A 22,329-nucleotide genomic window follows, 5' to 3' on the forward strand; every position below is an offset into this window, starting at 1 on the left:
GCCTCATCCTTGTTTTGCATGAGCAGATTTGCCACGTTGCTGTCGCCAGACTTGCATAACAGCAAAAAGCTTTATAGAGCCTGGATGAGTTCACAAAATTAAGCCAGCACGCTGCACAGTAATAATCTTTGTCAGCTTAGGTGGTATGAAAGGTCATGGATTAGGCCAGGAAAATGGATAGTACAGGCTGAAGACCCTCGAATTCTGTGTTTATTGCTATTAGAAACGTCTTTCTACTGCTCCATCATTTGAATGGACAAGTGATGTTAAATATACCAATCTGCATTTCACAAAGTCAGTGTAATAAACCTAACCACATTTTATCTTTTTTCAGATGAACGCAGTATAGAGCATGGATTTTTCTCATCTTCTCTGGCAATATTTTTCCCTTTCGTCTGTGATTCCCTCCTGCTACTCTGTTTCTTCACATCCTATGTTTCTAGGAAAATGAAGGAAAGGCCAACAAATACGCTGCAAGTTTTTGATAGCAAGTGGATTTTCCCTCAGTCAGAACCGTCTGTTGTTCTGAAGGGCCTCCTGAATCTTACTGAAGGTAAAATTTAAAGACACTCTCCCACAGAGTGGGTTTTGCAAATGGAAAACATCCAGATAGACCCAAAGCATCAGAACTAGAATGAGAGTCTTTGGAAAAGGCGAGAGGTTTAGCAACCTCTAGCAAATGCTGTGCGTAAAGTCAGCACCCAGCTGTTACAGGTTGTTGGATAGATCACACGGTTACTTAGGGAACTTCTTGATGTAGAAATGGTACATTTCTATTCTGAAGAATTTTTATTTTATGCAATCAGATTGTTCTCTGTCATAAATACGGCTGGAAGTTATCCAGTGGTGTACCTATAAAAGAATTCAAAGCCAAGTATATATAAAATTATACACACAGTTTATTGAAGATAGTTATCCCACATCTGGGCAAAAGGAAAAAATTCGTGTTCTTTATTTCATCGCATCTTCCATTCTGGCCATTTAAAATTAAACACAAATTTTATCTCTCTTGGGAGAATTAGCTTTGTTGGGAGAATTATGTTTGTTATGGTTTTAAGATACTGATTAGTATCAATAGAAGGAAGTACATTGTCCAAATTCATGAGTAGTGTTTTTGTTTAAACTTTAATATCCAAAGCTGACTGTATTCTCTGTCTTCATCATGGTCACTAGTAAATGAAATTGTCTTTCCAGTTCTATCAAGAGAGCAAGGCTATTAAATATTAAACATTAAATAAGATAAAACACATTATTTTTTCAAAAAGCTAAAATTAGTAATAAAAACTTGTTGCCATAGAGTTAATTGGTAGTACAGTGGTTACACGCTCAGCTACTAACTGAAAGGTCAGTAATTTGAAGCCGTGAGCCGTTCTGCAAGAGAACGATGTGGCGGTGGGCTTCCATAAAAATTACAGCTTTGGAAACCCCATGGGAAAGTCCTACTCTGTCCTATAGGGTCGCTGTGAGTCGGAAAATTAGTAGCAGGTGCAGATAAACTCAGAGATTTAATTCATGATTTCTAAATGGATTAGTCTATGTTGTTATTAGTTGGTATTTAGTCTGTTGGAGCCCTGGTGGTGCAGGCGTTAATAGCTCAGCTGCTAAGCAAAAGGTTGGAGGTTCGAACCCACCAGCCACTCTGCGGGAGAAAGATGTGGCAGTCTGCTTCCATGAAGCTTTACAGCTTTGGAACCCCTATGGGGCAGTTCTACTCTGTCCTGTAGGGTCGCTACGAGTCGGAATCGACTCCATGACATTGGGTTTGGTTTTAGTCTATTAGCTGTAAAATATAATTTTATTATTTTCAAATTCAGAAGGAAAAATAATAACTGACAACCCGAATCACTAGGCAGAGATAATATGCAAATCAAATAATTTTAAAATCCATGTCCTGTGTAATGGCATCGAGAACTGCCTATTTTTCAATGATAAATGTGTTTTTCTCACAAATACATTTGCAAATGTCCCATTATCTCTCCTGCGCTTTTTCCGGATACTTCTTTGAATGGATGTCAAGTTTACTGTGTTACTTACATTCTTGCTTCATTAACACTGAGACAAAAAACGGGTTTGGAGGGTGGGTTTGACAGGGTTCTCCCAGATACCTTGACAGACTGTCTTCTGTGTGGCTGCAGCTTGTTTTTCCACTGTCACCACCACAACTGTGCTATAATGTGTATGCTGTATTTTTCTTTAGTGGTGATAAAGTTTTCTTTAAATCTATTTTAAAATTAAAGCTGATATATATGTGTTGCATTAAATGTGATATGCACGTGGTACTTGTTTCTGTACACAAATTAAAGCCTCCTCTCAGTTTTTATGTAAAATGACATGAATCTTACAGGGTTTGGGTTGACCTTTTAAATTGAAGTGATGAAGAAACAGAAGATAACATTTAAAAATACATATCATTTCCGATGGCTGCTATTGAACGGTTTGTTGTAGTTTTGCCCTTTGAGAAAGATTGATACAGTTTTATTTTACTGCACTAGCCAAGAGACTTTAAGAAGGGTTAAAATTCCAATGTTAGTCTCTTACTTGCTGTAAAGATTTTAAAAGTTACTGCCATCATGTATAGGTTTAATGTTTTTCTCATTTATTGTTACTTATGATTCAGTACAGAAATATATCAGTCTTCATTTAACAATAGCGTTTTCCTAAACATTGCCCTTTCCTACCCTGCTTGTCATCAGAATTGCTATACTAAACTAAAACACATCAATGGAGGAGCGCATAGGAGACACATTATTGGAACAAGCTGTAAGTGGTGCCATAAAAAGTAAACCAAAAAAAGGACTTTGGTCTTGGTGACCAGTTACCCGCAAATGCACAAATAATTTGGCACTTGCTCTGAAATTAATTTAGGCACTGCCAGTATCTTTTAAGTATCTGTTAAGTGGGACTCTGTCTTGTCTCCAGAGCAATCATCTGACGTCCGTAATCCATGATTGGATGAGTTATTTCTGAGAAGTTACTGCACTCACACAAAAGAGGTGCCATTTTTCTCCAAAGACATCGTAAGCTAGAAAGCTATGCACTTCTTAAAGTAAAAAGCATTGTGTGCTGAAAAAAAATAGTATAAGACATAACACCAAAAAGCAGTGGGCAAGTTAGACTTCACTTGGTTTGAAGAAGTCTCAGGGAACAGAAGCATAGGCTTGAATTCTGACATCATAACAAATACAATCATTCTTATCTCCATTTCTGCAGTATCTGCATCTATGGAACATGAAATTTCTTTATAATAAACAGTTCGAGAGCTATATTTCTCCAGAAAGTTAAGTGTATCATACATTAGATTCTTATATAATTGATCAATATAAGAAGTAACTGAGTAGATCTGGCTTAGGAATGCTTATGTGTTTTAAGAGTATTTCTGGTATAGTTTGTAGGGTGTTTTAAAGGCATAGAGTTTATATGTACCTCTTGGGACAAATCTCTCCTTAGTAAGGAGAGAGTTTTCTGAGGTGGCACTAAGTGAGCAAAATTTATTTATTGCCTGTAAACTAAAGTGAAATATGAGACAAGTCTTAATGAACAAAGCAGTCCTGCTGTCACATATGACCACTCCAGAGAAAGCGCAGGAAAAAGCTAGTAATTGTTTTAGAAACTCTTGGACCTACCCTTTAAACTGGGATGTTGTTCCCAAAATAACAGCTGTTTCCTTGACTGGCTTCTTTTGGTTAAGATTCGTTCTTTCATTCATTCTTTCATCATACATACATTGAGCACCTGCTGTGAGCCTGGCACTATTCTAGATGTTTGGAAAACACTGGTAAACAAAAACAGACAAAGATCCCTGGTGTCATGAACTTACATTCTGGTAAGATGTTCTGAGATACTGGATCATATGTTCTAGTGCAATACCTGACTTATTAAAACTTAAGATTTTGTAAAGTATACATAGCCAAAAGCTATGAATGATTTAAATATCATATTAAAATACACGCAATTTCAAAAAATGGCCCTTATGCCAGTTTCAGAAAGGCTGAAGATAATATTGTTTTTAGAGCCTTCTAAGACTACTTTATATAGAGTTCCTAAATGATACTGACTCAATAATATTCAGCTTCCAAATTTGGGTGAACTAACTTAGGGTTATGTGTTTGCTGTAACTGTTGAGAAATTAAATACTTACCTAACTGGGGGAAAAAAAAAAAGTCCATACTTAGCAATTTTAAACTTACTAAATTTAAATTGTGTATAGATACCTAAAAGGTAGAAAGCTGTCACGTACATATTATCAAACTACAAATTATTCTCTAATACTCCATTAATGGTATTACACCACTTTAATACTCAGTTGTTGGTATCTGTTTTCAGCCGTTCCCTTCTTGTACATGAATGAAGCAGTCTTGATATTCTTTTGCTGTTATGACTGCTTGTCTGGCTCACCTTCTAGCAGGCTCTTTATCGACTCTTTGGAGAGGCAGGGAGCTGTGGGGATGGGGCACACAGCTGCCTGGAATCAGGTTAGGGCTGTGCTGTTAGCCTTCAGAACGGAAATAAAACTCATCTTTGCCTTTAATGCCTTCTCTGCAGTTGTTTTAACTTACTATTTTTTATAACAGCTTTAATTTTCTAATCCTTTTCATCTCAAAACACATATCTTCTCTAGTAAATCACATCCTTTCCATATTTAACTGTAAAATCCCCCTTTCCCAAAAAGCCTTTTTTAAGTGCCACCTAATCTCTAACAAACTCATGGACTGCTTCCCTACACTGACTGATTTATCATTTATGAATTTATTCATTTTACTATAAGAATTAGCAAGTGAAATTAGGAAAATTATCCCACTCCCTTAAAAAAAATCCCCCCAAAATAGAATGATCTTGTTGTGTCAGGAATAAATGTAACTTCATTTATCACTCCTTGGCATTATTCATGCGTTTGTTTCCCCTGCAGTGATGTCATGCTTCTATCTGTGGGTGGATATATGTATCGCTGAAGTTGACTATATATGTAGTATTTCTGTCTCTTTAAAACCCTGCCGAGGCGAAGTCTTAGCTAATCAGCATGTAGCTAATGTGTCCATGGAGGGCACAGGATGGTGCAGGATGTAGGCAGCATGGGAGGAAGACTTCTGTATCACAGCCCACTCTTGGGTCTCAGCTGCATCTATAAAAATGAATGGGATTAGATTAGAGAATTTCTAAGGTCTCTTCCAGTTCTAAAATGTCAGTAATATGGGCAGCGTAACACTAGACTTCTATAGCAGAGCAGATTACTTTGTGATAAACAGCTTTGACAGATGAAAATAGAACAGCCATGTTATTTATGGACTTCATCGATGTTAGAAAACTGTACGCTAACTAAACGTGAAATGAAAGAGTGCCGAGTGCGTTGGAACCAGGGATTTCTGGCACTGGAAATGAATGCCATTTGCACACATAAATGAAGCAAGTGGGAGCTGAGGTTTGCCAGCTGGTCCAACTCATATCCTAGTGTGGCAACACTAAGTCATCTCCCCAGATAGATGGCCAGGCTTTGTGAATGTAACCTCTCCTCTCATTAGAACCACTGCTATGGAAGGAAGGACATAGGTTTAACGATTCCATTCAACATTAACTGAACACTTCCTCACTGTAAAAGGGTAGTGTTAGCTTCTTGGGGACTAGAAGTGTGCCTACCCATCCTCTCCTCTTCAAGGGTGAACTCCTTACAGGATTCTTGTCTTAATCATTGTAGCACCTCCACTTGACACTTTACATGGTACTTGGCTCAAAGCAGGCATTAGAAATGGTTTCTTAATTTGAACCAACTAGACGTGGCTCACGGAGTTCCCATCCCACCGACATAGGAGAAAACCTTGGTTATATGAAGAAAATTAACTACTCACACAGTTTTTTGATACATGTATTTATTGTGCTGTAAAAAGCAATACTACCTGATTTCATTTAAAATAAATATTTCCCAATTTCAGAATACGTAGAACTTATAGTTTTAAGATTAGATTCACTTATGGGAAGTTCTGGAAGCAAATACATTCATAGCTGTGTAAGCCCCAGGAAGAACCTAAATCCAACATCAGGTCAGTCACTGCCAGACAGACAACAGTGTCAAATGGTCAATTGCCAATCAAGCTCTGCAGATAAGGGCAGCATGGGGTTGATAGGGTACAGCATGTCACACCCAAAGGTGAGTTCATTAGAACCAAGATCAGCAAAAACAAGTGTATACAAAGCTTTAAATTAACCTGACCGTATAGAATTCTCATGATACGTAAAAAGCACACGTGATCCTAAAACCAAAACAGAAAGATCTTTGGAGTATTATATTGATGGCAGCAGTTAGCAGCACAGTCAACAAGCATTTAAACCAAACGCACTCGCTATTACCAGCCAACAGCGAACAGCCAGAGCAGAAACCAGTGTACAGTCATAAAATAACATCAGGGGTAAATCAGGGCACATTTAGCTAAACCACAAAGATTTTAAAAAATAGTTTTGATCTGAGAAAAAAATGAAAACTCTCCTTGATCCGAAATAATAGAACTATTTTTATTATTATTATTTACTATATTTTTATTAAGTCTCATAGTCAGTGGTAATCAAGTCACACAAGTGAACCATCTTAATTTTCCATCTTAATCACACAAAGCAGGCTGCTGTTTGAGCAAAGGTATTCCAGTTTTCAATTAAAAATATATCTTTCATAATATATTTGCGGGGTGGGGGGGGCTTATGCCTCCTGTGCCTCCGCTCTGCATGGCATGATAGATCTGTGGGGCAGGAAAGCAGCAGCCAAGCTGGTGGCCCACCCTCTGCCCTCCCCACAGAAGTGTGCACGTGGGAATGGTCTTCATGCCTAATACAGCTCAGTTAAAGAACACTGGCCACAGTTCCACCAAAGGAGCTACTATCTAGGTACTGGGAGGAAGATGGTCTAAACCACTGACTTAGATTGGAAGTAAAAATCCAAACCCCTGGAGGCTGGCTGGAGTATATAAGGTACCACTGGGCATGATAAAGCTTGGGAGCAGCAATATGTGCTGACAGAGAAAAAAATCAGGAAATTTCTATATTAATGTTGTAATCACTAGCATTCATGTAGTTGAGGATTCTATTCATTTCACTTTAACACAGCTTCAAAGAAGTCCATTTGTGTGAGTGTACATGTGTGCTTAAAATCTGAAATCCTCATTAACATACCTCTGTCTCTTTTGAGGTATGATATGATAGAGTATCTGTGCAGTTCCTAGCAATTCTGTTCTTTCATTTTTGGAGTCTCTCTTATCTACTTTCCAAATTAATCATGCACAAAGAAGTGATAAGTCTCAATTTAAAATGAAATGGCCTCTTCTTAGTATTATAGAGCCCACCAAAAATCACACAGTAGGGAATCAGAAGAAAACTGGGGTGATCTAGTGGTCCCCCAGAGAAAACAGATACCTTGATACAGACTTTTAATGACAGACTTAAAAACAAATGTTACTGGCAGCAGTTCCCATACCATCAGAATAACTTTGGTAGCTTAGAGCATTTCTGAATTCTAGAAGCTGAAAAATACCTTCTTAAAGTAGCACATCCTTTCACTGTTAAGACTGATGAATTTGATTTGTACTAGGCTTAGTAATTTGTCTCTGCTTCATCTTCTATAGACAAATGGTGTAGTTATAGCTCTATGCCAAACATATGAGGCATTTTCTGAGTTACTGTGGAAAACATGAAGACTGCATAGTATGCCAGCTCCACTTTCCCAGCTAAAGGAACAGGCAAGTAGCTAAATGTCTGGGAAAAGAGGCTGGACTAAGGGGATATAGAAAAAGGAAAAATTTTCAAACGTATTGTAACTACATTCACACGTTTTGGTCGCCAAACATATCTTAAACAGATTCCCTGATAAAGTCTAATCACGACTGGTCTATCCTACTAACAGTTGTTAACTAATATAATCTTTGAAGAGTCACGTTATGAAGCTAGGGTGATAGGAGACATTTTAAACACACAACCCTAAGTGTGTACAGTTGTTCAAAACTCAAACTAAATCTATATTTGAAGTCTTGAAAAATCACACTGTTTGTTTCTAAAGGCAGCCTTGATCCTTTTGGACAGAGCTTAATTTATAAATGCATATCAGCAGATCATCACCATAAACTGAAAGTTCACAAAACACGCAAAAAATCATGAAGACCGCACAGTTAAGCTAGCGTTGGTAACTATTTCTTTTACATCAAATTGTACAATGCACGAGGTAAATATTGCTCACATTATGGAGGAAGATTGTTTTATTTCTATTTTTTTCCAAAGAGATCAGATTTGTCCTGTGCGTAACAGTGTGAAGAAAACACCAGTAACACTGAAATGACAAATGTCGTAAAATATACATCCCTACCAGATAGAAATACACACGTTCATTCTTAATAATCATTTTCCACAATTAAATAGGTAAGTGATTTAAATCTTGGGATTAAGACCGTTATAACAATCCATCAAGATTCTTATGGACGGTTTGATTTTCCTTTCCATTGTCAGAATCTCCTTGAGGTGTGTACTGGACTTGGTATTCCTGGAGGATTTTAAATACATCATGGTGTCCAAAGTGCAGTGCTTCATCCATAGGAGTGTTATTCCACCTAAACAAGGAGCACAGCACCGATTGGTAATTTCTGTACAAAGAAGATGATCAAACATCTGTAGATTTTAAATGCAGGTTAAATGTACATTCAAAATGTACTCCTTTTAGCAATATTACAAATAAAATTAATAGCAGAAATGCAGAAAGGGATTTATAATTCAAAAAGTGGTCTCAGAGACAAGTTGGGATATGGGGAGAAAGAAAAAAAATCTATGGAAGGATCTTGTTTACATGTCTAAATGCTCACGGAGAGGACATTTGTAAGGGAAGTTCTAGTGTTGACAGATGACTCTAGTAATCTTAAATTTTGATTTCATGAAAAGGCCCCAGTCTCTCTTTTTAAATGAAAATTCAGGTATATAACATCTATTAACCTAGCCTTTGACAAAAAAATTGTGTTCCTGTCAATTTAAAGTCAAAACCTCAGAAATCTGGAAATAACCATGACCTCATTAGGGCTCAGACATACATTGGAGGAACAAGATCCGCCATAGAGGAACGGACGTTTTAATCATCTCTGGTAAAGGACTGGAACCCGTGGGCTCGGTTGGACCACTGCACAACCAAAGAAAAATGCCCTTCCCATAGTAAGTGTGCTTCTGGGGCCATGCTATTCAGAGTGATGTAGTTGAAAATTGAAGGATAAAGAAGAAATGAAGAGCTGCCAACAGTGGTTAATCAGCTAATTAGCCTTTTGAAAGACATCACTAAGAGGAGACAGCACTATAAAATTCACAACCCAAATAAATGACAGGGTATGATAACTAGATCCCTAATGTCTGACTGTTAAGCCTCTCTTCCCGCTCGCTCTCTCTGTTTAACTTCTCCATAGTTGCCAATCTTACTCCATTTTTTGCATGTGCCATTCTCATCACCTTTCTTCTGGTTTTTGCCTTCTTTCCATTCTTGGACATTATTCCTTTCCATCTCTGTCCTTAACCTGCTACCCTCTTAACTGGGGTCACAATATGGAACTGGAAGATTTTTTAAATAGCCTTTTTTTTTTTTAATATTTTTGGATAAAGTTTGGTAGCCTGTTTTTAATTTTTAAAATCAGGTAAGTAACACTTTACATGTATCTGTGTGTTTCTCGAAAACAGTTGAATTAAGGTGGTTTTTACTTCTATATAGGGCTTCATAATATGGGGAGTCAGTGGCCCTAAATGGGGGAGTAAGGGGGTGGGAAAGTGGGAGAAGATACTTTTCAGTCATCATCTGTAGCATGTAATTACGGAAAAATTTAATGTTAACTGCAAGTTATATTTTTTTGTTACAACTCTTCTATGAAATAATGCAAAATGTCAACTTTAAAGAACACAGTAATTTTGCTCAAGCCTATTTTATAATTTCAGGAGACACTGATTCTGTGAAATAGAAGAGTTGTCTTGGGTTTCTGGCGTCCATTCTATAATTCTTGAATACCCAGTTACCAAGTTATGTAGCTAACGTTTGCATCTCAGCTGGGTACCTCTACTTCCACATTCCTAGAGGCCAATTTAGGGAAGGAAATCAATCCTTAGATAAACAAAGCACAGTAAATATTTCCACCATGTGTTAAATCGTGTTTTAGCTGGGATTAGAAGCTCAGAAGGAAAAATAAAACATTTCAGTTTCTTGCTCTACAAAGAGCTGGTGTGGGCATTGTATTTGAAGATAAAAGAAAGGATTGTCAATCTAACAGGAAGTTTTAGAATACTGCCAATAAAGACCATTTTGATCATAATGCTTTTAAACAACTAGGAATAAAGTTAGATAAAGTGTTACCATACTTATAAAACTGCTAACAGTTTTCAGACACTAACATGATAACTTTTTTTGTATTTCTTCCAAGCTGAATTATAAAACTAAAAAAAAAAAAAAAGAAGTAAAGAAAGCTTAGTAAACAGGAGGAGTCACTGGGTGGTACAAACAGTTAATGCGCCTGGCTGCTAATGGAAAGGTTGGAGGTTCCAGTCCAATGAGAGGTGCTCAGAAGAAAGGCTTGGTGATCTATTTCTGAAAAAGCAGCCACTGAACACCCTATGGAGCACAGTTCTACTCTGACACACATGGGGTCACCAGAGTTGAAGTCAACTTGGAGGCAGCTGATTTGGTTTAGAAAACAAAGATCTAATTGCTCGGCAGTAATCAACTTGCTCCAAACTTAATGCAGCTCCCAGTCTTCGAATACTGAATCCAAACTCCTAATCATACATATCAAGTATTTTTTCTTTCCATTTTTTAAACCTTTATTTCTCCTTATTCATCTGTTCTACTCCAGTTATATAACATGTGAATATATGAGTATAGAATTTACTTAAGTCTATATGTATATAAGTAAGCTATATTCTTATGCCTCCCTTCACTGTTGCTTTGCAAATAGCATTTACTGCAGGATGAACAGCAGTTTGCCATATGGACCAGGAGGGAGAGAAGAGGAGCAGAGTATATTCCAAGCAGATTTCTCCCACTATAGATAGAATATCCTTTTCTTCCTGTGACTTCAAATCTTATCCCCAAAGCACTGATTAAAATTCAGCTTCTACAAAGATGTTGAAGACAGATTCCACCCAAATCCAGGAATTCCAACAAACTCCAATATATTCATTTTAGAGTTCAGTAACAGTAATTTTCTTACATTTTTTATATGTTCCTGTGTTTATCTGATCTACCCTGTATGGTTAAAAGCTCCATGAGGACAAAATTCCTATTTTCTCTTTCCAAGCAAAAAGCATTGTTTTCTTCATACAATGTATTGACTGACAGTCAAACTAACCTGCAAAATTCTAAGAGGCCATCCTTAGAAATAGGATATGGGAGAGAATGATTTACCCAGCAGAAGCAAGGTTTTGTTTGTTGCCTTTGTTAAGTCACCATAACAGCTTCAAGAATATCTCTGATATACACATAATAAATTGAAATATACCATCACTCAAATATTATAACTATAATAAAATAGTGACTTGCCAATTAGATGTTAGAAGGTAACCATAAGTACTCACCTATCCTTGGGGAAAGGATTTACTTTGCAGGCTTCCAGCAAAAATTTAACAACTTCAACATGACCTATATCCAAAACAGAAACAAGCAGATTTTAGTATTGAGTAGAAATTAAGTCTGGGGAAAAGGAAAAAAAAAAAAAGATGAGTGGTAATGGTTCCCATATTACCCTCTGCAGCAGCTACGTGGAGTGCTGTTCTGGAATCATAGTCTCGCTGTTCCATGTCCATGGCTGACAAAGCAAACCTGAAAATTTGTGAGCATAGCTATTCATTATACATAGATTTGATTAGCACTTGTAACCTTTACTCCATCAGATGAACCTAAGGGCCTGTCAGACAGCTGCCATCCTTCACGAGGCTGGCTCACACACTCCAAATTTAATCTAGTCCTCAAATACCTAATCCAAATTCCTAATCATACATGTCAGACCTCTGCATCAAGTATTTTGAGTATTTACCAGGTAAAATGCCATTTCACCTCTCTTAGCTTTGTTTTTTGGGGAAAGAAGTGAAACAATCATCTCTTAAGCTTCATTATGTTACTGAGTCAAGAATAGTGGCACAATTGTACTGAAGATTATTTATGTCTTAGAAGGGCAAGAAACTAACACCAAAGTTGTGTGCTTTCACAAACTGTTACTTAACATTTTACAGTCTATCATTTACAAGAACTACAAATGAGATTTTAAAGCAAAGGTAGTAATTTAGACATTTTTTCCACTGTAAAGATCAGTTGCGACTGTATGCTAGAGACCTAAGTTAAGCATACAGTTCTATACGGCCTTTCTAACCCTGGTGATCTGCAGGACGCCACATACCCGTTCCCCTCCCCCAAAGGTGAGGGCAGGTAAAGGTGGCTGGGAGTTGAGATGGCATTGTCCAGTTCCAGTAAAATATGAATACTTATTAGCCAAACTAAACAGTTAACCATTTGGGAAAACAGAGGGTGAGGCTTTTCATAAGTAGAAAAGGCCAAGACTGAACAGCAAGCCTAAGGCTCTGGCAGTGGAGATTTAAGGTAAATTTTGTTCAGGTCGTTTCTATTCCGGGGAAATGGAAGTGAAACCTTAGATAGCCTTCACATGGCTGCTTGCTCAGAAGCAACTTCATCCACATCTGTAAACCACGTGCTGCCCCACCCTGTTGGCATACCTTCGGAGTGCAGACACATCTCCAGTGTATGCCGCAAACAGAAGGTTTATCACTGACTTTACCTGTGAAGAAAAGAAAGTTTAGGCATCCACAGGGGAAAGTAAATACAGAGAATGTACAGCTGTCACTGGTAAGTGGTCTCCCATGTGCTTTGAACACTTTAGCTGGACCACATGGAAAAGGGTTTCATGAGTACACTCAACCAAAAGAATGCACGTGGGAGACAACATTTTCCTTCTTTAATAGGGGGTTGTGAGGGAATATTCAACAGGAAGGATAAGATACATGAAGGAAGGAATGGAATGTCAGTTGGGACAAAAGCATGGAAACTTGCAACCTGTGAAACACACAGCTGCAGATACTGAAAATTGCTTAGAACACTTCCTTTCTAGTATCTCAATACTGAGAGCAAGTTCACACACTGATAAAAACTCACATCATTAAAAACTAAATCATGGTATATAAATGTCTAATCCCTGCCAGCATTCACTGTACTCATCACTCGCTTCTTTGGAAATCTGAATATTGAGACAACCTGCAGAATTAATAGGGCTGTGGTTCACTGGAAAGATGATCTTTGGTTCAATGACCATGATATACAAATTGGGGCATTCTCAGAGACTCTGACACTACATATGCTCAAAAGGTGGGTAAACTCCCAAAATACTAAGTCACTGCCATTGATTGAGTTTGCCAAGACTTCAAGGTATAACTGCTTTTGACAATTATCCACTTTTCTGCTTTCCTGGTTTTTATTTGTTTTTTTTTTTTTAAGCAAAAAGGTAATTATCCTGAAGGTTTTCAGATTTTGGTCTGTTTCATAAAGACTTCATCCAGCTGTTTATGAGAAACTAAGCTATTAATCATACAATGTAAATACTTCATAAATTCCCACTTTCGTCTCTTACACTTTGCAAATTCAACATTCATAATGGTGACCCAACTGATACTGGACTCAAATGTTAGAAAACAGAAATAAAGTTTAATTGGAGGGATGGAAAGTAACCCAGCTATCCATCAACAAAGCCACCACCCTGGGGCTACACTCCCAAGATTTTAACCTGGACATCTCCCTTCCCACTGTAGCTTGCCCTTTCCCACCTGTCAACTTTTAAATCTCACTGGAACTGACCACTGCTCTACTCTACTCCAGCATTTCCAAAATGTGTTCCCCAGAAACTAGCCCTCAAGATGCTTCATGAAAAAAAGGTCCTGTGGTTAGATGTTTCTAAAATACTAAATTCTTTTCTTGAAGATTCATGAAATGCTCTGTAAAGTTCTGCAGTACAGGAACCTGTGGAACTAGCTGAGCACACCCCCAAAAACATTACTACCACTCACTATTATTATTGTTGATACTGGCTATGACATGGATCACACTTCAAAAAACCTTACTCCTTCAGTCCACCAGTTTCCCTTCCAGCTACCCTTTACTCCTCCTGCCCAGCCTGCACTCTGTACTCGGCACCCTGCTAACCCTAACAGTCCAGACAGTTTTCTCAGTGGAGGTGGAGGAGGAGCTTAATGGAATTACCCAGAATGTTCTAAATTGTGTGTGTGCGCGTGTGTGCGTGTCCTCCCAATCCCAGTTCTACTCCCACCCCTCAGTTTGGTACATTTTACAGAGAAAAGGCAAACATATACAGTAGTTGGAAAAAAATTCCTGAGGTGATGGTAAGATGCACCCTTCTGGATTATGAATCACTAATCCAGGTGATAAAAATTGGTTCTCATCTCTCTCCATACTCTTATGCAAAATAACTGCTTTTAATACCTATTTTCTCTTCCTTCCCTCCAAGCCTCAAAGCAAAAAGTTATCCTTCCTCATTCCTGAGACTTCTTTACCTACTGCCTCAAACATATATCCCCAGATCCCTTAACTATGTTCCCTCACTATCCCCTTTGTTTCTAACATTTTCAACTTTTCCCTCCTTCACTGGTTCCCTCATTGCTGCCTTAATACAGATATAACTTTGTCCTATTTTGAAAAACCAACATTTGATCCTACTGTTCCCCCTTTCAGTGTGCATTATTTTCTAAAAGTAGTTTATATTTTTAATTCCCTACAAATTCACCATTATCTTTAAATAGTACTCTCAAACACCTACAACTTCCCGAAAACCAAAGTCCAGTACCCTTTCTAAACCAATTTTCTGATCTCTCCAACACTCTCCATCCTCTCTCATGCCTCGTCTTCCATGAATCCGTATTACTTGATCTTCCTGTTTATGTTGCTTTGCATATTCATCTCCCATTTTCCACTGCCAGTCTTCATCCTTCTTGTGTTTCAACATAACTTCTCTCAAAGGTTTCATACATTCCTCTAGGCAGGATGACTACTCAATCTACATCTTTAATCTAAATCCCATTCCGAACCTTAGGCTCAACCTTCCTTGTCAAACTAGAGCTTGACAAACTCAAAAATAAGAGATCTCTCTGCAGCCCTGACCACTCCCCACCCCAGCTCCAGACCTAACCCTCTGCCATCTGGACATCACTCCAGGATGTTTACTAGACATCTCATACTTATCATGTCCAAAACTTGATTTCCACCACCTTCCCCCATGCCCCATTAACTCCTCTTTCAGTCTCCCTCATTTTGGGATGGCACTACAATTCACCCAGTTGCCCAGGCTATGACCTCAGGAGTAATCCAGGGCTGCTGTGTTTGACTGTACTGGTTTGAGCCCTACACAAAGATGCCCAGCCACAGGGCCAAATAGGGGTGCCCACTCCCAGCTCCTCTCACGAACCTATGGTGTCTTAGCACCCAGGTGCCATTTGCTGGGAGGAAGGGAGCCGCCTTCTTCACACACAGGTGCTGAGAGGATCTGCTTGCCCCCAGAGGGGAGTTAGCTTTTTCTAATTCACACAAACCCACTATATAGACCCTGTTGGTAGTACTTGATTCTCTTCTTTCTTTCACAACCTATATAGCCCACATCTAGCTCATCAACAAATCCTGTTAGTTCTACCTCCAAAATATATTTGGAATCTCACCACTTCCCTAGGCCTCACCTGGTGGTTCAGAGGTAGAATTCTCACCTTATGGGAGACTAGGTTTGATTCCTGGCCAATGCACCTCAAGCACAGCCACTGCCCTCTGTCAGTGAAAGCTTGTGTGTTGCTATAATGCTGAACAAGTTTCAGTGGAGCTTCCAGACTAAGATAGAGTAGGAAGAAAGGCTTAGAGATCTACTTCTGAAAATCAGCCAGTGAAAACCCTACTGACCACAACAGTCTGTGGTGCATGGGATCACCCTGAGTCGTGGCCGACCTGACTGCAGCTAACAACATAGACCTAATCTGAGCTACCGCTTTATCTCACCTAGAGCACTGCAGTAGCCACCTAACTAATCCTCTTGCTCTACTCAGCTGTCACAGGGATCTTTTAAAAAACACAGGTCATGTCACTCCAGTGGCTTTCCATCACACCTAGAACAGAACTTAAACTCTTTACCACAGCTTTCAAGACCTAAATGCTCTGCTCCCTGATTACATTTTGCAAGTCATTCCCTACCACTCTTCGTCTTGCTGCTCTATGCCAGCCATCAGGTCTTCTTGCTGGTCTTCACAGGGAGCACATTCCCACACAGAGAGAGCCCTGACCTACTGTTCCACTGTGGGGATGCTCTCCCCAGGTAGTGAGGACAATGCCTCCCTCACTTCATTCAGGTCTCTGCTCAAATGTTATCTCACAGATTCTAAAATTCTCTTTCTTTTATCACTTTTTATCCCTTACCCTGCTTTACTTCTCTTTGATAAAAAGATTTACCTTTGTTTCCAGTCTCTTTTCCTCCATTAAATGTAAACTCCGTGAGGGCAGAGTCCATGTCTTTTGTGTTCCCACTGTAACCCCAGTGTCTAGCACACATAATAGGTGTTTGTTAAATATCTGTTGACTGACTAAATGAATATTCTACTCCAAAGCTTCTTACCACCATTTGGGGATTAAATTGTAACCATTATTAATTCTTCCACCTCCCATAACTTTTAAATTTTCAAATATCATTATCAAATTTATTCAATTCTCCTAATTGGTGCCTCTGCTTATAGTCTTTCTTACACCTTCCGAAACTTTTCCACATACTTCTAGCCATCTTCTCAAAACATGCTTTATCACAGAAAGTTTTCTAAAACGGGAATGTCAAGAAACTGCAAAATCATTCCCGATAAAATTTAAATTCTTTAGCTTTATATTCAAGTTTCTACATTCTGGCTAAAGTATCTTTCCTTCTCAACCTCAACAGAGCAAACTGGTCTTATTTACTGTCTTTGTTTTTGTCGTAGTGTCTATTCTTTCTCTTCTTTTGAGAATACCCAGATTCCTAATTAAATCCTTTCCATGCTTCAAGCCCTAGCTATCAAGCCCCTACCTCGCTACCACACTTTCCCAGACCATGCCATCACAGCATTCATTATCCATGCAGCTTGTTGCTGGCTGACCACATAATGCCTTGTGACAGCATGAGCCAGGAGAGGAGTCATCAAGTAGACGTCCACCACAACCCTGAATGTACTTTCTGCTCCTTCTAATCCACAGTACAGACTACTGATTTCCTGAAAGTTATCTTGTTCTTTCCTCTGTGAGCTCTACTCCAATCTCTTAACCTAGAAATAATCTTTCTCCTGTTTACCTCACATATGGCACTATCTACACACATGACCACACAGTATACATATATGTATCTTATCTCCCCCTCTACTCAAGAAATTCAGAATTCTGATGTACATACCATTAATATGTTAATACACATGCTGTTTATTCTTTCAAGTGTATTAATCCTTCTAAGAAATAAATCCTTAATGTGTTTCAGAGACTGTATGCATGAACTACAATTATTTTTAAAATTCTGAATTAGACCAAGCTACCTGAACTGAGATTTCATTTATATGTGTGTGTATTAGTCATTTAATTATTCAATATATCCAAAGTTCTACAAAAAATTTCTTACTAATGACAAGTAAAGCCCAAGAAAGGCTGATTTTAGAATATAATCAGTTTATTCAAAGTATAATAATACTTTATTCACAAGCATGTTTAAGCTCAGTGGTAAATCTAAAATTAGAATAAATCAGAAAACGTGTACAAAGGCTTTGTGATTAATCAGAGGAAGAAAATTAGCTTGCCTTAAAAAAGTTACTGCAGAGTAACACGGAAGCTCCATATTCTTCCCATGAAAGCAAAAGGCTAGCTAAAACCCAAACCCAACCCATTACAATCGAGTCGATTCTGACTCATAGCGACCCTACAGGACAGAGTAGAACTACCCCATAGGGGTTCCAAGGCTGTAATCTTCCCAGAAGCAGACTGCCGCTTCTTTCTCCCGTGGAGCAGCTGGTGGGTTTAAAACCTCCGACTTTTCGGGTAGTAGCTGAGCACTCACTTAACCACTGCGCCACCAGGGCTCCTTAGCACGTGAACAGACACCATTTAAAATTAAAACTACAAATGCCTCTTAACTCCAGCAAATAGCTACTTGTATTTTTAAGGTTTGCATAAATTGTGAAATGAGCTATGGATAGAATGCCAAGAAAGCAAGTGAAATTGGTTTAACAATTTTGAGACAGCAGATGGAGTGTTATTTAATTTAGGGACAGTCCTCTTCCTGGCCTGTTAAGAAGAGTTCCACAAGTATTTCCAACTAAATTGACACGCCCTTGGAAATGAGTACCACGGCAAACAAACTGAAGTAGAGGAGCACCCTGTAAAATGGCCCATCCAACCTCAAGCCAACAAAGGATGTAGGTGTGCTAACCCTTGATCAAGGCTCATTCCTCTAACTCCCCAAAAGATAGCTGAGTTAAATTAATTTTAATATACCTGTCAAGAAGGCCAAGTCCAGAAAATAATGAGTTAACAGTGACTGCCAGCGACATGGAAACTGTATTTTGATGAATCACTCGGAATGAATCATGCCTTAGTACAAAGAAACAGACCATACACAGCAACACTAACCTACATAAATTAAGGACTCTGATGTTTAGCGTATGCCTACCATAGTAAGGAGAAACTTCACTTGGGCATGTAGCCACTAACAATTTACAACTTAAATGTTAGAAGTTTTCACTTCATGTTGCAGATTTTCCAGTACTACTACACTTTCCTTATCAAATCTCTTTGGCAGAACTTGCTAGAACCAGACAACCTTATCTTAGTTTATTTGTACAAGGTCATAACAACAGTGGGACAAAAATGTTAACAGTTCACAGCAGTTCATTTAACACTGTTGATTCCATACTTGGCATATCAAAATCTCATTTTCCAAAGCAGCTAGAAGCAGCTGGACATTCTGAGTTCTGTAAGTCTAAAACATGACATGTCTAAGTCTCCTACCATTCTCTATTCTTTTTGAATCTGTTTACAAATTGAACTGTATGACTTCTCTTCTGTCTCCTCCTCCCAAATGCCCTGACTCTGTATAAGTAACTATTATAGGATCACATAATCATACCACTTTATATTTACATAGTGCATAACTGAAAAAATTCAACATTTTAAAGTTATAATTGTTTTTAAACATCTTTGACAGGCTGGTAGTAAAATATATTTATAGATATGTTTTATTTATTACTACCATTGTGATTAAGGGCCTTAACTCAAGGTCCCATATGAATTAGTGATGGAGCTGGGATAGAACTCCGGTATCTGGATTGCCATTTCTGTACGACTATACCACGAAGCTGCAAGTCCTTAATAGATCTCAGACTGTTATCCAAAGGATAAAAGGAAATGAAAGGATTAAACAGCAATTTCGCTTTAGTCCATAAAGGTCCTTTGCTAAATATTTAAAGAAAGGACGGAAGGAAGGAAGGCAGGGACAGAGAGGGAGGGAGGGACAGATCATTGGTTTTAATTTCACTTTATTTCAACTATTTTATTTGCAACTGCAAAACTGTGGCTCCTCTTGTTTTTCATCTTCAGTTTTTGTCTTCATACAAAGAGTAATTCAGGCCTTTTGGGAAGGGCTTTAATTTAAAAAAAAAGAAAGAAAAAAAAGGCAGCTAACTGAAAAATCATCCTTCTGCTCCTGCCACCTCCAGTTTTACATAAGCTGCTCTCTCGTTTCCAGCTCACTGCAGTAGCTGTTGCCATGGAATGGATACTCTTCATCTGTTAAATAAACCATCATGACTCCAGATCCGATTTTGTTTTAAAAACTTCGCTCCAACTTGGCCTTTTATAGTCTTTAAATGAAAATAAGCATTTGGCCTTCTTTCATAAATATTTTTTAAGATCAAGTTAAAAAATATGAACCTATTATAGGCTAAAGAAAAATTGTAAGTTGCTAGCAAATGTAAATTAACTGCCTCAGCAGTTAACAAGGGTAGAAAAATAAACCTGTACGAGTATGTGACCAAAGACATTTACTCCTGAGCTTTTTTAATATTTGTATGAATATGTAAAAGACAATTATAGCACTTTTATGATGAGACAGTCTAAGACGGGTATGAGTCCACACGTTGCTAAGCTTTCTAATGACTTATTGGGACAGTTATTAGCATACTATATATAGGCAAAACTAATCCAAACTGATACGATAAGAAAATTAGAGAAAATCCTTTATGGGAATAGCAATTCAGTAATTTCATGACTGTATTTCCAAATTTCTACATAAATGCAGATGGTTCTCATATGGTAATTTTAATAGAGAGGAATAAATCAAATAGTAAATTTCACTCTGAAAGACAGAACTTCTATTTTATAAAGTCACTTAAAAAAAATACTACCGCAAAACGGTAGCTCCAAACTCTGCATTCTGCTCCATTGGCTAAGTGATCAATTCTCCAAAGCATACCATTTTCAGAATTTCTCAAGGAGTACATTAATCTGAAATAATTTCACTTATTTTTAAACTAAGAAGTCACAATCATATCAAAGACATCTGACAACCAATGAAGACAAAAAATGAGAATTATATATTTACACCACCACCTAATATTTCTCGATCACCTACTCTCCCCAGACTAAGTGTGTTAAGTATAATCATCTCTGTTATTATTATTCAAAGGATAGGAAACTAAAGTCTAGAGTATTTAAATAACTTGCACAAGGTAACAAAGCTAGAAAGTGGAGGAGCAAACAGAGGAGCGATGACGCAAGCCCAGTCAGCCTGACGCCAGGGTCAGTCCTCTCAACCACTACCCAGTATCTGTCAAGCCAAGAAATTTCCTTACACCTGAGACTTCCTCAACAGTACAATACCAATGTGAACATATGTTGTAATGGGAAATTAGAAAAATGCAACTACGAAACTGTCTTTAGGGAAATCAGAGATACTAATTTTCTACTGAGGTGCTTAACCAAAAGTTTTCGTTGTTGGTTTTATATTTGTTTTAATGAAGAGAAAACAGGGAACAAAACATACGATTCAGGTTTTTATATCATTGACACAAACAACACATAGAAAAATGTTAGAGATATTATCTTTATTTTTTGTATTTAAATCTCTAGAAGTTGTGGGCTAAAGTGAATAAAACCAAATATGACTGCTACAATATTGGCAGCAAGTAACTTATCTCCGTCGCTCATGTTCCACTAAATGTCAATCAAAGGTCTGAAGGGATACAATGGGGTCATAAGCACTCCTCCTTTATTACCTCATTATAAAAGCAGCTAACAATATTTTTGTGTGGTATGACAAACAGCATCCCTAATTAAGAAGTAAGCAGCGAATCAGAAAACAGAAATGAGCAAGGGCAAAGGCAGCTATTTCTTCAAAGAACAAAACTGTTTTCCATGTGGTAGATCTGGGTATTTGTATTGTACTGACAACTGTCAAAGTTTCTCATTCACTGTCTTCCTGCTCTTCTTCCTCTCTTAAACAAATATTTGTAAAATTCCATGAAGATCAGTTTTCATTATATTAGTGTGTTCAGATACAGGAAAAGGTGCCACACTTCCAGCATGATAAAGCATCATGTTTATTTACTATTTTTATTATAACAAAAAAGGTACATCAGAACCCCAAAAGTCAAAGGACCTAAAAGCAAAGATGAATAAAACAGAAAGAGGAGAAATTGGTCATCAGATACTCATACACATTACTTTAAAAAAAATCAGGGCCATTGAAATAAAAAGATTATTTCAAAGATAGTCTGGTGTAAATTAAATCTTAAAACGGAGAAAAGTTTTGGCAACAATATAGATAAAATTTTGGTTTTAATTCATGCCCTAAATACTGTACTACAACAAAGTTAAGACCCATGGATATGAGTATTCTATAGTTATTTCAACTACAATATATCCTGACTGATTGCACTGATTTAAAAACAAACAAAAAAACCCCTCATTTTCGTTGGTCTCCAGAGAGCCATATTTAACTCTCTATATTTTTTAATGTTGATTTCACAGTTCTATTGTGAAGAGTTCAACCTGTGTGCTTTACGGATCATGCACAGAACAGGTTCGATAACAATAGCTAATGTTTCTATAGTGTTATACCTTTCAAAGTGCTTTTATACCCATTGTAATTTGTTCACTATTCAAATTCAGGTAAGTTGTCTCCAGCATATAATTTAGGAAGCTGCTGGAAAAAACGATAGTTTTAAGACCCTCAAAAATAAAGCAAAGTGAGTTCTGGCAAAATGGCGCTCTAGGCAGAAGCACCATGCTGT

At 37.8% G+C, this 22,329-nt stretch overlaps 2 protein-coding genes across 10 annotated transcripts in view; one reads left to right on the forward strand and one right to left on the reverse strand.

Moving 5' to 3' along the window:
- STAT1 (signal transducer and activator of transcription 1) overlaps positions 1-1,653 on the forward strand; it is a 44,554-nt gene extending 42,901 nt beyond the window's left edge. The window contains exon 22 of the mRNA XM_023739902.1: positions 335-1,653. Coding sequence (XP_023595670.1) covers positions 335-349 — 15 coding nt within the window. The 3' untranslated portion in view covers positions 350-1,653. The remainder of the gene's footprint in view (positions 1-334) is intronic.
- Positions 1,654-4,149: 2,496 nt separating this feature from the next.
- The window catches only part of GLS (glutaminase), an 89,172-nt gene continuing 70,992 nt past the window's right edge, over positions 4,150-22,329 (reverse strand). For all 9 annotated transcript variants that reach the window (XM_012558168.2, XM_023739860.1, XM_023739864.1 and 6 more), the window contains 4 exons: positions 12,712-12,773; positions 11,727-11,803; positions 11,560-11,623; positions 4,150-8,576 (listed from right to left, as the gene is read on the reverse strand). In XM_012558168.2, the coding sequence (XP_012413622.1) occupies positions 8,420-8,576; positions 11,560-11,623; positions 11,727-11,803; positions 12,712-12,773 (360 nt within the window). In that variant the 3' untranslated portion in view covers positions 4,150-8,419. The remainder of the gene's footprint in view (positions 8,577-11,559; positions 11,624-11,726; positions 11,804-12,711; positions 12,774-22,329) is intronic.

The sequence above is a fragment of the Trichechus manatus genome, unplaced genomic scaffold (assembly GCF_000243295.1).
Source record: "Trichechus manatus latirostris isolate Lorelei unplaced genomic scaffold, TriManLat1.0 scaffold00142, whole genome shotgun sequence".
Lineage (NCBI taxonomy): Eukaryota > Metazoa > Chordata > Mammalia > Sirenia > Trichechidae > Trichechus > Trichechus manatus.